Here is a 16,599-nt window from a genome sequence, read left to right as displayed (position 1 = left end):
CACTGAGGTGCCCAGGCCAGTCTCCCAGGCGGAAGCAGGGCCACTTCCAACCTGGGGCAGCCTTACCCTACCCAGGCCATCTTCTGCCAGCTGGAGCTCAGTGTTCCTGCGAGAGGCTAGGAGGCTCACGGCAGACACAGGCCAAGAGGGTCCAGAGGGTCCCTCCTCAGGGGTGGGTCTGACAGACAGTTCGCTGCCCGCCTCCCTCTGTGGAGGGGGTACTTCAGCTGTGCCCTGCCAGGCCCTTGTGGATGGAGCCCGTGACCAGCGAAGCCCTTCCTGTAGTCCCGTTGCCCGTCCACATGGGCTCATGCTGGGAAACCTTGCTCCTGGCCTCCTGCTCCAGCTGCAGAGAAGGGGCCTTGGTGGAGGGGCACACAGATCCTGAACGGTGGGAAGCCTCTGTAGGTAGGGAGGGAGGGGCCGAGCCAGGGCTGTTAGGTGGCCTGGGGACAGGACCAAAGGTCAGGGTCAAGCTTGCGAAGGCCAGGGGCCTTGTGATGCCCCTTTACTCTCTGTACTTGGGATGTGCCTGGTCTTTCCAGAAACCCCGGAAGTGGGAGTGTCCTCCAGGAAGGCCAGAGGCCGAGGTGGAGGCAGGGCCAGGGATGCCGAGTGCAGCTCTGGCCTGGATCGGGGTGCTGGGAGCTTGAGGACAGTGACAGAAACACACCACCTCTTCCTAGGACCCTCCGGGTGGGAGGGGAGGTGGGCCCTGGTGCCTCAGAGAAGCCCTGCAAAGGCTGGAGTGAGCCTCCCCGAGGCCCCATACCCATATGCCTCCACGGGTCATGACCCTTGGCCCCCAGCCTCACCCTGGCGGCAAGGAGGCAGCCCAGCCAGGCCTGGGGAGCAGGCCCTGAGGCCTGGGGCGTTGATGTCAGCGCCGAGTCAGGCCTGGCCACGCGAGGCTCTGGATTCAATTAGCGGCTGCTGAGGGTTCTGGCAAGAGAAGGGAGGAGGCGGGCGGTGGGTCACTGCGGGCAGAGGGTGGTGGCAGTGGGCCTGGGTGGGGCCCCTTCTTCCTGAGGCAGTGGCGGCGGCAGCAGCCCAGGTGGATTTCCTGTGGGCCTGGGTCCCATTAGGGGAGCAGCTATGGCGAGGCCTGCCCTCCCCGTCGCTGCCCCATCAAAGGGGCCATTGTGGGCCTTTGGCCACTGCCAAACACGGCGGCTGCTGAATAAATGTTTTCACTGCAAAGCCAAACCTGGCCTAGTAGGACGGCAGGGGATGGGGTGGGGTGGCAAGACCCAAAGAAAGGGGGCTAGCCAGCCCTCCCAGAAAAGGTATTTGAGGTGTGCCTCAGATCAGGGGCCAAGGAATGAAGAGGGCCAGGGGCTGGGTGGGGGACCAAGCCAAGATGCAGCCCCTGCCCAAGACAATCCCAATGGCTCCGGGCCCGGACCAGGGGGACGTGGAGAAATGCCAGCCCCCAACTGCTGGGTCCTCGCTGCCGCAGGCCCTGTGCCATGTGGGCTACAAATCTCCTGCTTCATGCCCAACCACCTTTCTACAGAAGAGAATGGCAGGCTGGGAGAGGTGAGACAGCGGCCTGCTCAAGGCAGGCAGGGACAGGGTCCCAACTCCCTGGTCCAGGATGGGGTTGCCAAGTCATGGGATAGGGCTTGGGCATCTAGGAGAGGGGTGGGGCCATTGTGTGCAGCAGAGGCTACGAGGTGGAGGGAGGTTACCAATCTCCAGGGAATATGCTGGAGTGTGGGGCCAGTGCCTTTGGCTGATGGCTGAGCCTGGGGTTTGGGGTCTGGCAAGGGGTGGACACTTCAGTGTCAGGAAGCAAAGACAGGATCCCAGCCTCCACCCTGCATGGGCTTGCTGCTCAGGGGACCTCAAGAGAGGATGGACTTCTCCAGCCTCAGCTGCCTCTTCTGTAACATGAGGGGAAACATCCCTATCTTCCTGTGGCCCGAAGCCAACATAGCTGACCACTCACCCAGCCCAGAAGCCCCGCACCTGAGACAGGTGGTGTTTCTGCATCTCAGACTGGAGCATGAGCTACTCCTTGAGTGCCAGGCCCTGCTGGTACCCCCACACCTCCACCCTGCGCTGAGCACAAGGCCTGACACACAGGAAGTGAAGGGCGGCCATCTGCAGACCCGCCCCTGAGCCCAGCTTTACCCCGGGCTAGGACCCCGATGCCTTGCTCCTCCTAGCGTGGCTCATCTTCCCTCAGTAAGGTACACTGCACAAATGACAGGGATGAGCAGGGAGGAGGCCACAGGTGGGAGCAGCGACAGAGGCCCCTGGGAGGGGGGGGTCGAGCTCTCCCGGGGAGAGAACGGGGAGGGGCATGTGCCTGACCTCTGACCCCCTGTAGCTCTTACAAGAACATATACTGTTCTGCCCAAATTGAGATGGAAAATCTGTAAAATAGAGGACAGCAAGGGGGTTGTGGTGGAGACCCAGGGCTGTGCCCACAGTTAACACTCCACACACTTTCCATCTTCAGTCCAGTCCACTCGGCAGCCCCCGACACTCCAGGGGGCCAGTGGGGGGTTCTGGCTTCCAAGGAGCCTGGGAGGGCAGGGGATCTGCCACCTCTCAGGCCAGCCTGGAGGCTGACATGCATCCCTAGCATCCACCAGGGATGTAGAGAGCTGGAGAGTCCCCATTCCTCTGTCAAGGGTGTGGGCCTGGTGGGGCAGGGGCCAGAACTAGTGGATGGAGGAGGCGGGACAATGGCCTGGCTGCCCATCTGGGAGTGATTTGAAAAATTCCAGGCCTTGCTGGCCCTGTGAGGCTATTCTTAACTGCTATAATTACAGGGGCAGCCTTGGCCAGTGGCACCGTGGGGTCTGGGCATCGTTAACTCCTCCAGGGGCCATGCTGGGGCTGGGCCCAGGCTGCTCCACGGGGGAGGGGGACCCATCCCAGACCAGGGCGGGCCTGGAAGGCAGGAAGTAGTGGGCGGAGGAGCACTTGATGGCTAGGGCTGCGTCCCTTGGCTTGGCTGGGTCAGCTCCCTCCCTCTGCTGGGGGCCCTGTAGAGAAGGGGTTATCTGGCCTGGGGAATTTGGAGGGTGAGACACCAGCACAGCATCAGGGCCAAGGGAGGGACTGCTGGACATGGAGCCAGGAGGCCCAAGAGCTCCGATTTCTCCAGCACAAGGGGGTCCTAGTGACTCGCTCCTGAACCCCCAAGCGCCCAGAACAGGCAGGAGCCTCACACCCACTGTGTGGTTCTGAGGAAGGCACTGGATCTCCCTCAGCCTTGCCTCTCTCATCTGCAAAATGGGCCTCGCCAGCTCCCCAGCCTCTCCCTGGGCTGTAAGTGAGGATGCCGTGGAGGATCACTGCCACCCTGACCGGCACCTTCTCTGAAAGCTCTCACCCGGGTGACACCCTGGCAGGAGCTCTTACGGTACTCAGCCTTCCCCACCCAAGACATGACCCTCGCTGCTCCCAGGGCTTGAACAGGCCACTGTGCCCACTGAAACTTAGATTCCCCAGTTGCGAAACAGAAGATAAAGGGGCTGGACAGATAGCTAAGGACCAAGGTCCTCTCCCAGCTCTGACCTTTGCAGATCCCTGCCTGAGGGTGGAGGCGGTATCCAGCGAGGCCCTCTGTGAGTCCCGCCGAGCAGAGCTAAGGCTTCAAAATGAGGACTAGGTCCCCATTCCACCTGGCCCAGCCAGGCTGATCCCCCACCCTCCTCAGCTGTGACATGGGGGACCATCACTATAGGCCTCCTGGTGCCTGAGCTGGGTGAGCCTAGGCCATCCTTGCACAGAGCTGGCTTGGCCTGGACCTCATGGGCACTACCACAAACCCTCCTGCACATACTTCTGGGGAGGATGGAAGGATGAGGTACCCTTGTACTCCTAGGCTACCTGGGCACCCCCTGCCCCAGGACAACCAGGGACAGGAGAGTGACTGGGGCTGAGGAGGTCTCACTGAGCTGGTGAATCCAAGGCCTACCTCCCTCTGCCACTCATGTCTCCCAACCTGCCAGCCCTCTGTCCCCATGTCACTTCATGTGACCTCATGTCCGCCCTGCTATCACAGCCTCGGGTCTCCTCGGCCCTCAGCCCCACCAAAACACCCACAGCAAAATCGAGTGCATTCCTGCGTTTCCCACCAATGTGTCTGCCAGGTCACAGTCCCCTCCCCAAATGCCAAAACACACCAGTGTGAGCCCCCAGGCCGGAAGACTTCTCCATAACCACAGGCCCATTCTGCTGCTGGGGCCACATGCGACGGGGTCAGCCGGGCTTACCTGCCCATGTGGGGCTGTCTCGCCTCCCTGCTGGTGAAGCTGCAGGGGGCTTCTGCAGATCAGGCCAAGTGCAGGCTTCTTTTTCAATACACTGAGGCCTAGCTCAGGCTCCCCAACCACTCTGGTGATCAGCCCTCCCAGACAGGAGCTGAGCGGGGCGAGGCTGCTCTGGCTGGATCGGGCCTCCAGCTCTGCAGGAGGCCCCACCACGGCGCATCAGGGGCCCTCACCAGCGGGGCTCATTCACGGACCTGGCCTCGAGACATCATCTGGGTCCTTGACACCCACCCCAGCCTGTCCCAACATGCAGCCACTCCTACCCGGGTGAGGTGTCCAAGGTAAGGGAGGTGAGGGCGCTGGAGAAGTGCCGGGTGTCCCAAAGCTTCACTTCACGCTCACGCATCTGTGAGGAGGGGGCAGAGAGGGCAGAGAAGAGCTCAGGGGGGCCCATCCCTCAGCCCCCAGGGCTCCCGGGGGAACCCAGTGTCTGAGGACACAGCCGGGCAAGGGGGCACTTCCCTGAGGGCAGAGCTTAGAGAGCAGCAGGGTGGGGGGTGAATCAGGCCAGCAAGGGAGGGTTTGGGTTTTTGTGTCCTGCCCCTTTAAGAACTCTTAGGTGACAAGCGACATGGGGCGGCTCCCTCCAAGGACTCTGGACTCTGGTCCCTGGGGGGGGCTACCATGGTTCCCAGGGTCAGGCTTAGCTATTGCAAATGGAATCTGCCAGTTTTCAGCAGCCATTGGTCCCCTGGGGCTCTGAGACCCGGCTGCACACAGGGCCGTATATGGACAGGCCTGGAGCTGGCCGGCGGCCCCCACATCCCAGTGGGCCTCATCCCCACCCTCTTGGTGCGGGTGCCCTGCTCACTCGGGAGGAGTCCTACCTGGTTGAAGCCGGTGGACACAAGGTGCTCCTGGGTGCCTGTCCATGCCAGCCGGCCATCCCTATTGCTCTCGTGGGCCTGTGTGCTCTGGAGGAGGCAAGAGACAGCACTGAGCCACTGGAGCCTCCTAGAGTGGGCCACCCACCTGAGTGCACCCCAGAGGGCAGAAGGGGCCAGGGCAGTGTCCCCCCAGAGGCCAGCTGGAGATGGAGGAAGCCTCATGTCCCTGCTGGATGGATGCCAGCCTCCACCTCGGCTGAGGGAAGCTCTGAGTAAGAGGGTTGCCTCGGCCACCAGGCTTGGGCTCAGTCCCTCCTCCTAAGGGGACTGTCAGGCTGCCTGCTCACCACCAGGCAGCATGTCCTTGCCCCTGCAGGTGTCCTGGAGGAGGCACTCAGCTGTCAGCTATGATCCCCAGGCTCTGGGGACCCCCGTGCCCTCTCAGAACCTCCTTTTACTTGTTTGTGAGCAGGGCTCATGTTGCCCGGGCTGCCTACTTCCCGGGGTCGTTGCGAGGATCAGCTGAGACTACATGTGAGAGGAGCGGGCCTGCTGCAAAGAACCGTGCAAATCAAAGGATTACGACGAGTATTACTGCTGCCTCCTGGCCCTGCCAGGGCTGGGGAGAGGGCCTAGGGCCAAGCTCTGGGGACTGTCCCCAGAGGAGCAGAGGAGTGCCTTCCTCGACATGCGGCAGGGCTGGAGCTGCCAGAAGGAAGGCTCCTTGGGCCCCAGAGGTGGAGAAGCGAGTTCACACCGCTGGTGGGTGGATAGGCGGCCCTGTCCCCCAGGCCCAGGCAGGGGGGAGCCGAGTGGGCCAGAGGAAATGCAAACAGCTCCCTCCCAGTCACCCCGGCCCCTGGAGCCTGAGACGAAAGACCCTGTTACCAAAAATAGCTCACCCCAAACTGTGGCCAGCTTCCTCCAAGCTTCCCACGATCTCCTTGGGAATGAATGAGGGAGGGAGGCAGCCTGCAAGGAGCTGGCCCAGCGCCCCCTCCCCAGCCCGCTGAGGCCGACCCCAGCGTGGGAGACCATTGGAAACAGCTCCATGTCGTTCAAGGGGCTTTTCTCACTGCTGCCTTCCTACTCGGCTACAGCCAGCACAGGAAGTCGGGGCTGGAGCCTGAGAACCAGGGTCCTATACGCTTCTCTTCACACAAGAGGGGCTGTGGGGTCGGGGTGAGGGTCAGTCCTACCCCTGTCACCCAAGTCGGTCAGAGGTGTCGCGTGGGCTCTCGCCCTCTCACCGGTGTGCAGATATCCCCTGTGTAAGCAGCAAAGCAGATGGCTCACAAGCACCCGCACACCATTCATTTACTCAACAGACATGCAAGGCTCCCACAGGTCAGGCACTGTGCTAGGATCTCAGATGGGGGGGCCCGCACTTGGGTGAAGCACGGCTACTCAACTGTTTGTTCTTTCATAATAAGAATATTCGAGCTGCACACTATGCTAGGTACTGCGGACAGGGTAAAAACAGAAAAGGTCCCCAAACTCAGAATACCAAGTTGGGAGGCAGATGTGAACCAAACAGAAACAACTGTCACCACACATGATTATGGTGCCATGAAGGAGGAAAGTGGAGGTTCAGGGCGCAAGCCCCAGAGTCAGACTGCCTGGGTGAAAACCCTGCCCTGCCACTAACAGCCTCTTCCCAGGATGAGTTCCTCAACGTCTCGGGGCCTCAGTTTCCTTACCTGCATAAAGAGCAGTGTAACAGGACATACTTTGGACAGCTGTTGCAAGGAGTAAGTGCTAAGGCTGGCCAAGTGCCCAGGGCTGTGTCTGGCATGTGCCCAATAAGCAGGATGACAGGGCACCATAAGAGTGTAATCGAGGGAAGTAGATTTAAGGTGACACTGAGTGAGGACGTGAAGGCTCGGCAGGCGAGAGCCAGGCAGGGCGACCAGCACCTGTGAAGAGTCACGGCCTGGAGAGCAGAGGCCAGCACAGCTGGCAGGTGGGGTGCAGAGGAGGTGGCTGCGCCTGCAGGGCTGTGGGCAGCCTTGGAGCGTTTTCACTCAGAGGCACAGCTTGGGCCTTGGCCTGTGGCTCCCACCTTCCTATTTCACACCTGGAGAAACCAGAGGCCCAGAGAGACAAACCCATCTGCCCCAAGCCTCCCAGCAGGGCCGCTGTTGGCTATTTGAGCCCCTGCCCCCTGTGTGCTGGGCCCACTGTTATCCTTCTCAGTCTGCACAAGACGGACTGGAGGCCAGGACAGGCGAGGAGACAAAACCACAGCTAGAAGGCAGCAGAACCCGGACCAGAAGGCACCCAGGATTTGGGCTGCCCTGCCAGGCACCTCAGGTTTCCAGCAAACATCCTGGTCAAGCTCACATGGGTGGAAGCAGGCTGCCAGGCCCAGGCGGTACTGGGCAGGGCGGCATGGGCTGGCGAGTCCTGCTCACCCTGCAGCTCTCCACCCGCACCTTCTGGTCTCTGAGGGCACCAAGGGCACCAAGGAAGTTGAAACAAGCTAAGAGCTTAGGCTGAACCCCGCGTGCCCGCCGTGGGCACACCCAGCTCAGTTGGCTGGGAGCCTCAGTGAGCACCACGGGTGGGGGAGGGGTGGCCACCGCCCTCCCGACTCCCCTATCCTCAGATCACTGCAGTGATTTTTATTTTCAAAAATGGCAAGTTCTTCTTTGCTAACCTCAGCAGGACTTGGGGAAGAGGAGCCCTCTCTCCAGATCTCCAGATCCGCACTTTCCTGGGGCAGGAGGGAGGCTGCAGCTGGGACTCGGGCATCCTGCTACCCTGATGCCCCAGCCCTTGTCACAGGAGGCTGAGGGGAAGATGCTGGTGGTAATCCTGAGCCTGCAGGCCAGGCCTTGGGCTTTCCCTCTCTCAGGAGAGAGCCTCTATCCCCAGAGGCAGGAGGGCGTGAAGTCCCTCACTCCCTTAGTGTCTCCCCTACACCTGGCCCCAGGAAGAGAACAGGAGGGGCTGAGGCCAGGCAGCGCCTGCCCAGCACAGGGGCGCCAGGAGCAGACACATACCCGGCATTCCAGCTGCGGTGCAGCCAAATCCCCTCTCTGTCACCACGGCAACGCTTCCTGTGTGGTGTGGGGCAGGGCGGCTGGACTAGCAGCCCTGGGCTTCTTCCTTGGATGAGGGGACCTTCTCTGGTGGTAAGACCCCAACCACCCGCCCATGGCCCTCCTCACCAGGCTCAGTTCTGGGCTCCAGATGCTGGCCCCCAAGGCCTGCCTGAGACACGGTGGTGGTGGGAAGGCACAGTCCACACACCTGCCGCCAGAGGTCAGGGGGCTCGTCCCAGGTCCCCTCTGGCCCCTGACAAGGGTGCTGAAGCCTCACCACTCCCTGGAAAACCCCTCAGCTGTGGGCTGCTCCTTCCCTGGCACACTCACAGCTTCAGGGCCTCAGCCACCCCCACCTGGACTCTGGCACCGTGAAGGGACAGCAGAGGGGCCCAGGGACTCTGGAGACAGACACATCGAGCCTGCCTCTGCCACTCAGCTATGTGACGCTGGGGCAGAAATGATCGAAGGGTCAACTTTACGGGATGCTCATGAGGGTGGAAGGAGGTTGTGTGTGCCAAGGACCTGGGATGTAATAAATGGTCATAAATGTAATCTAAAGACAACGTAGGGGTGTGAACAGGAGCCAGCTGCCCAACCATCCCCTGCTTCACACTCAGGTCACCAGAGGCAGGGACCAAGAAAGACAGTGGAGGGAGAACTCCCCAGGCCTCCAGGCTGTGGGGACAGCCATTAGGGCAGGGAAGGCAGAGGCTGGACGGAGGGCAGCGCATCCTTCCCTGACCCCCAGCAACGCCCCGCTCTAGCAATGAAGGAGGATCTCAGGAGAAGGCACTCCCCGAAGGCCTCTCCCCGAGCTGGCCCCTCAGCTCACACCAACCCTGGCCGCCAGCAGCAGTTTCCCTAATAGAAGCCAGGTGTGGGCCAGATGCCCTGGGCGGAAGTGGGGGGCAGGGCCACGCAGAGGGCAGCATTCCAGGCCCCGCTGCCCCCGCACCAGCGGGCCGAGCACAGGCACCGTCCCAGCAGCTGGGAGGGGGTGGGAGCCACCCACGCTCTTCCCAGGTCCCCTTGGCCCAGAAGACCCTTCAGGGGGGCTCCCTCCAGAACCAGATCCTCTCCTTCCCTGTTCTAGGAACTTGCAGCCCCTTGGATGGCAGCCACTCCATCTCCACCTCAGCACCATCACCGTCCTCCCCCGGCTGGAGGAGGAGAGGAAGGAGGAGGGGGAAAGAAAATGTTTCAGCCGGGAGCTGGCCCGAGGTGATGCCCAGTCAGGGCAGGAATGGGGGTGCCACGTGCTGTGCCCAAGGACCCTGGGGAGGAGAGGGCAACCTGAGAAAGCAGGGGGGGACAGGGCCTCAGTCTCCCTCCTTCGAACTGAACCTGTGGCCCCCTTTCTGGGCAAAGCCTTGGAGGTGAGCCACAGAAAGCTACAGGGAAACCGACCACTCACACCCTGAGACTCTAACAGCTACCACTGCCAGCCACAGGGCTGACAGGACCACGGCCAGGGCGGGGCCAAAACCACTTCTGTCTGGGTTGGTTGACATTTCAGGACGGGGCCCCTTTTGGTCTTCAGCCAGTAAGAAGTGGAATTGATTGGACTGTCCTGGGCAAAAAGGTGCAACTGGCTATGTAAAGGGGATCATGTGTGTGCGCACGCATGCAGGCGCGTGTGGGTGTGTGTATAGGCGGAATGAGGCTGGTGGATTACCCTACACTCGGGGTGGGGAACAAGTCCTAGACATGAAGCCAGGGGCATCTGTGATGGACCTGGGGCTTCGCTGGGGAGCTCTTCCTCTGAGCTGGCAGCAGGACCCTCAACTTCACCTTCCTCCGGGAAGTAGGCTCCTCAGCTTCTATAAAAATCTTTTTAAAAATGTAAACCCACTTTCTGCTTAAGACTCTTGTTGGCTTCCCACAGCCCAGGTGACAGGCCTTTCACCATGGCCCTGCCTCCTCTCGCATCCCTCACTCAGATGCCTAGAACAAGCTCCTCCCACCCCGGCCATCTGCATCATTCAGGCCTCAGCTCCGAACCAGCTCCCCAGGGAAGCACTCAACCATCCCAGCAAAAGAAGCCCCCCAAGCAATTACCCTGTATGTCTGTCTTATTCACCACAGAACATTCTGTGCGTGGCATCGAGCTGCTGTCGAATGAATAAATGATTCCCCAGGGGTTCAATGCCTGTAGCATGAACCCAGGGCCTGGCCTCCCTGCTTGGAACTCCAAATAAACTCCACACGCACACCATGCACGACCACAGAACAAACCAAACACGCTCAGTGCCTGGGTCCCATGGGTCTAGCAGGCCCCCCAGCACGGCCCACAGACCCCAGGCACAGACTGAGGGTCCACTGGCTGTGAGACTGGAGGGGTGCAGAGGACTTTCGGCAATTTTGTGGCTGGCCTCTGCTGACCACGCCAGGAAGGGCGGGTGGGGATGAGGGTCTCAAAGAAGGAGAGGAAGTCAGAATCTCAAATTGGCTTCCTGAAGCCACAGGATGCCTCCACTGAAGGCCTGTGGGCAGCCTGGCTGCACCCACCCTGTGATCAAAGCTGGGCCCTCCCAGGACCCAGAACACACTTTCCAGAAAGAGCTTCCAGCAGTGGGGGTCCACCTCCCAGGTGACTCTTATGTGCCCACTGGGCCTTGGCCAGGGGCATGGGTGTGGCAGAATCTGTCTGCCAGGAGGCTGAGCCTGCCCCTGCCTGCTCCTCCTGGAGCTGCTGGGGCCTCAACCCAGCCCCGCTGCCCACACAACTCACCTGGGAGACCTCGGGCTTCACTCTGGGGTCAAAGATCCGCAGCTGCTTGTCCTGGAAAAGCAGAGAGGGGGAAACAGAACATGATTAGGGCCAGCAGGGTCCCTGGGGGCCAGCCTGTCTCTCCACCCTCATGTTCTGATGGTCCCACCCCCAACAGACAGGGCTGGTGTCAGGCAGACACCCCTTCCCGGCCCGGTTCCTCCTTCTCCTCGTTTCCTGCTCCAGTCACCCACAATAGAGGACTTAGTGACAAGAGTTCACACGTCCTGGGCACCTGCTATGTGTCAGGCATGTTACATGCATCATCTCCCTCATCTTTCCAACCACCTATGAAATGGCACTATCACCATGACTCCTTCACAGATAGAGAAACTGAGGCCCAGAACCAAACTCTAGGCTACAAGCTGCTTCACATGTGTCCGGCTGTGTGCTAGGCCCAGCCCAGAGGGGCTCATGGGATGACAGCATTTCCACACTTAAAGAACTTGGGGTCTAACCAGGACAACAAGCCTACATGTTCTAACCATCACTCAGCACAAAGTTACTAATTCAGATTACCGAGGGTGGAGATGGGAACAGAGAAAAAAGAAAAAAAGGAACCGTACCAAAATAAAATGTCCATACCTTGTATAACGACTTTATTTCTGTGGAATAATCTCTGTGTGTGTGTGCGCACGCGCGCGCGTGCACTCACGCAAAAACATACATGCATAAAGAACTGGAAAGGGCAGAACCTGGATCTGTTGATTATTTACAGGCTTGGCCATGATAAACTGTTTTCTGCTAAGAGAAAGATGCAGAATAACATGGTGTGGTGTGATCCTACTCTGGTAAAAATACACAAAAATCCCTATATGTCTGACCACATTCCTGTATGTTTTACAAGTTTGCTGAGAAAGAAGAAAGGTCTTGCCCAGCATGGGCCATGTGTTCATGCTCTGTGCCAGGGGTGGGGGAAGATGTGGGGTGATTAGCTTTTCCTTTTTACATCTTAGCACGGCTCCACTTTGTTTCAATCAGCACAGAGTCATAATTTCATATTTTGAAAAACAATGAATCATCAATGAACAACTGGAATTTGAAATTAAAAACACAATTCCATTTACATCAGCACCAAAAGAATTGAAATACTTAGCTACAAACATAACAAAATATGTACAAGATCTATATGAGGGATATTACAAAACTCTGATGAAAAAACTAGATAAATGGAGAGATATTCCATGTTCGTGGATAGGAAGACTCAATGGTGTCAAGATGTCAGTTCTATGGCACTGCTTGGCAAGCCATACTGTGGTAGGCATCCCACAGATAAAGGAGAGGAAGATGGGCATGGATGTTAGCTCAGGGCCAGTCTTCCTCAGCAAAAAGAGGAGGATTGGCAGTAGTTAGCTCAGGGCTGATCTTCCTCAAAAATAAATAAATAAATAAAAATTTAAAAAGAAAAAGATGTCAGTTCTTCCTAAGTTGATCTATAGATTCAATGCAATCCCAGTGACAATTCCAGCAAGTTATTTTTGTGGATACCAACAAACTGATTCTAAAGTTTATTTGGAGAGCCCAAAGACTCAGAAGAGTCAACACAACATTAAAGGAAAAGAACAAAGTTGGAGGATTGATACTACCCGACTTCACCTTAAAGGTGCAGGAATCAAGACAGTGTGGTATTGGCAGAAGGATGGACAAACAGATCAAAGGAACAGAACAGAGAGCCCAGAAATAGACCCCTAGAGATACAGTCAACTGATCTTTGACAAAGGAGCAAAGGCAATACAATGGGGAAAAGACAGACTTTCTGACAAATGGTGCTGGAACAACTGTACATCTACATGCAAAAAAGGGAATCTAGACAGAGCCTTTACACTTTTCACAAAAATCAACTCAAAATGGATCACAGACCTAAATGTAAAATGCAAACCTATAAAAGATAACTCTAGAAGATAACATAAGAGAAAATCTAGGTGACCTTGGTTTTGGCAATGACTTTTTAGATATAACACCAAAAGTATGACCTATGAAAGACAAAAATGATAAGTTGGACTTCATTAAAATTATAAAATTCTGCTCTGCAAAAAACACCGTTAAGAAAATGAAAAGATAAGCCACAGAATGGGAGAAAATATTTGCAAAGCACATCTCTAAGAAAGGACTTGTATCCAAAATACACAAAGAACACTTAAAACTCAAAAACAATGGGGCCGGCCCGGTGGCGCAGTGGTTAAGTTCGCATGTTCTGCTTCGGCAACCAGGGGTTTGCCAGTTAGGATACCGGGTGCAGACATGACACCACTTGGCAAGCCATGCTGTGGTAGGCATCCCACATATAAAGTAGAGGAGGATGGGCATGGATGTTAGTTCAGGGCCAGTCTTCCTCAGCAAAAAGAAGAGGATTGGCAGATGTTAGCTCAGGGCTAATCTTCCTCAAAGAAAAAAAAAAAAGCCCACCTCAAAAACAAGAAAACAAACAACCCAATTAAAAAAATGGGTAAAGACTTGAACAGGGCCAGCCCTGTGGCTGAGTGGTTCAAGTTCCTCACACTCTGCTTCAGGAGCCCAGGGTTCATGGGTTCAGATCCCAGGTGCAGACCTGCTCCACTCATCAGCCATGCTGTGGAGGCATCCCACATACAAAGTAGAGGAAGCTTGGCACAGATGTTAGCTCAGGGCCAATCTTCCTCAGACAAAAAAAGAGGAGGATTGGCAATGGATGTTAGCGCAGGGCAACTCTTCCTCATCAAAAAAAAGACTTGAACAGACACCTCACCAAAGAAGACACATAGATGGAAAATGAACGTATGAAAAAACGCTTAACATCATCTCTCAATAGGGAATTGTAAATTAAAACAATAAGCTGCCACTACACACCTATTAGAATGGCTAAAATCCAAAAAACTGACTACACCAAATGCTGACGAGGATGTGGAGCAACAGGCACTCTCACGAATGGGTGATGGGAGTGCAAAATGGTACAGCCACCACTTGGGAAGACAGTTTGGCAGTTTCTTACAAAGTTAAAAATACTCTTACCACATGATCCAGCAATTGCACTCCTAAGTGTTTACCCAAATGAGTTAAAACTTATGTCCATGTAAATGTTTACAGCAGTTTAATCAAAACTGCAAAAAAGTGGAAGCAACCAAGATGTCCCTCAATAGGCAAATGGATACATGGAATTGGTACATTCATACAATGGAATATTACTCAGTGATAAAAAGAAACAGCTAAGACCTAAAACCATAAAACTCCTAGAAGAAAACATAGAGGAAAAGCTTCAAGACATTGGATTTGGTAATGATTCCTTGGATATGACACCAAAAGCAAAAACAGACAAGTGGGACTACATTAAACTTAACTTTTGTTCACCAAGAACACAATCAACACAGTAAAAAAACAACCTATAGAATGGGAGAGGGGCTGGCCCTGTGGCCGAGTGGTTAAGTTCACACACTCTGCTTCGGCGGCCCAGGGTTTTGCCAGTTCGAATCCTGGGCACAGACATGGCATTGCTCATCAAGCCATGCTGAGGCAGCATCCCACATGCCACAACTAGAAGGACTCACAACTAAAAATACACAACTATGTACCGGGGGAGGGCGGGGGTTGGGGGAGAAAAAAGAAAAATAAAATCTTTAAAAAAAAAAAGAATAGGAGAAAATATTTGCAGATCATATATCTGATAAGGGGTTAATACCCAGAATATATAAAGAACTCATATAACTTAGCAACAAAAAATCAAGTAACCTGATTTTAAAAATACACAAGGGATTTAAATAGACATTTCTCCAAAGATATAACTGGCCAAGAAGCATACGAAAAGATGTTCATCACTAACCCTCAGAGAAACACAAATCAAAACCACAATGAGATATCACCTCACACTCATTAGGATGGCTACTATCAAGAAATCCAGAAAACACCAAGTGCTGGTGAGGATGTGGAGAAGTTGAAACACTTGTACACCGTAGGTGGGAATGTAAAATGGTGCAGCTGCTGTGGAAAACCATCTGGCAGTTCCTCAAAAAATTAAAAATAGAATGACCATATGATCCAGCAATTCCACTTCTGGGTATATATCCAAAATAACTGAAAACAGGGTCATGAAGAGACATTTGCACACCCATGTTCACAGCAGCATTATTCATAACAGCTTAGAGGTGGAGGAACCCCAAGTGTCCCTTAACAGATGAAAGGATAAGCAAAACGTGGAATGCACGTACACTGGAATGTTCTTCAGTCTGAAAAGTGAAATCTTGCCACGTGCTACAACACGGATGAACCTGGAGGACATTACGCCAAATAAAATAAGCCAGACATGCGGCCAGCCTGGTGGCGTAGCAGTTAAGTGAGCACGTTCCTCTTCTTGGTGGCCCAGGGTTCACCAGTTCGGATCCTGGGTGCAGACATGGCACCGCTTGTCAGCCATGCTGTAGCAGGCATCCCACATATAAAGCAGAGGAAGATGGGCACAAATGTTAGCTCAGGGCCAGTCTTCCTCAGCAAAAAGAGGAGGATTGGCAGCAGATGTTAGCTCAGGGCTAATCTTTCTCAAAAAAAAAAAAAGTCAAATCCATACATACAGAAAGTAGAATGGTAGTTACCAGGGGCTGGAAGGAAGGGGGAAAAGGGGAGTTGTTCAATGGGTATAGAATTTAAGTTCTGGAGATCTGTTTCCCAACAACGTAAACACACAACATTACTGAACTGTGTACTTAGAAATGGTTAAGATGGTAAATTTTATGATATGTGTTTTTTACCACAATAAAAAAAAATAACCATCAGTCCACAAAAAGATGTGGAGGACCCATAAATGCCTATTACTAAGTGAAAGAAGCCAATCTGGAAAGGCTCCATATTGTATGATTCCAACAACACGACATTCAGAAGGGAAATCTCATCGAGACGGCAAAAGGATCAGCGGTTGCCAGTGGTTTTGGAGTGGGAGGGAGGGATGGCGAGGTGAAGCATGGGGCACTTTCGGGGCGGTGAAACCATTCTGCCTGACGCTGTGATGGTGGGCACATGACATCATGCATCTGTGAAAACCCACAAGATGCATAACATCAAGAGTGAACCCTAATGTAAACGATGAGCTTTAGTTAACGTAGAAATATTTGTTTAACTGTAACAAATGCACCGCACCAGGCCAGATGGAGCGGGGAGGGAGGGTACGGGAACTCCTGGTACTATCTGCCCAACGTTTCTGTCTGGCCCCTGCCTGGGTCCTTGGGATGCAGAGATAGCCAACAGTCCCTGCCCAGTGCTGAACTCTGTGACCCAAAGGTGGTTACGGGAAACTTCAGGGAGGAACTTGGACCTGAGCTGTACCTCGAAGGACAAGCAGAGCTTGTGTTGGGAAGGGAAAGGCATTTGAGGGAGGTGGAACAGCTTGAGCAAAGATGCGGAGACAGGAACTTGCTGGCATATGACAGCGAGGGGAAGACAAGGCCATGCGAGGAGAGCGTACAACGGGAACAGAGGTGGCCAGCCTGGAGATGCCTTGAAAGCCAGGTCTCCCCTGGCAGGTCAGTCCCAGGCCTTCCTGACACACCTGGTGGGGTTCCAGGGCTCTTGGGTCAGTCCTGGCAAAGCTTCCCAGCTGCAGTATACTAAGCACCTGGCGCATGCCAGGCAGCACAGGCACAGTCCAGGGATGAGCTCTGAAGCGCCACTCCACTACACAGCCTCAGGCTCAGGAGGAG

General features: G+C 55.3%; 1 protein-coding gene across 5 annotated transcripts in view; it reads right to left on the bottom strand.

Moving 5' to 3' along the window:
• The window catches only part of CORO7 (coronin 7), a 58,957-nt gene that overhangs the window by 25,058 nt on the left and 17,300 nt on the right, over nt 1–16,599 (bottom strand). For all 5 annotated transcript variants that reach the window (XM_023616409.2, XM_070232318.1, XM_070232320.1 and 2 more), the window contains 3 exons: nt 10,901–10,951; nt 5,120–5,206; nt 4,556–4,638 (listed from right to left, as the gene is read on the bottom strand). In XM_023616409.2, the coding sequence (XP_023472177.2) occupies nt 4,556–4,638; nt 5,120–5,206; nt 10,901–10,951 (221 nt within the window). The remainder of the gene's footprint in view (nt 1–4,555; nt 4,639–5,119; nt 5,207–10,900; nt 10,952–16,599) is intronic.

Source organism: Equus caballus, chromosome 13, assembly GCF_041296265.1.
Source record: "Equus caballus isolate H_3958 breed thoroughbred chromosome 13, TB-T2T, whole genome shotgun sequence".
In the NCBI taxonomy this organism is placed as follows: Eukaryota; Metazoa; Chordata; class Mammalia; order Perissodactyla; family Equidae; genus Equus; species Equus caballus.
The sequence above is the reverse complement of the archived record's forward strand: the minus strand, read 5'-3'. Positions and strand labels throughout refer to the sequence as shown.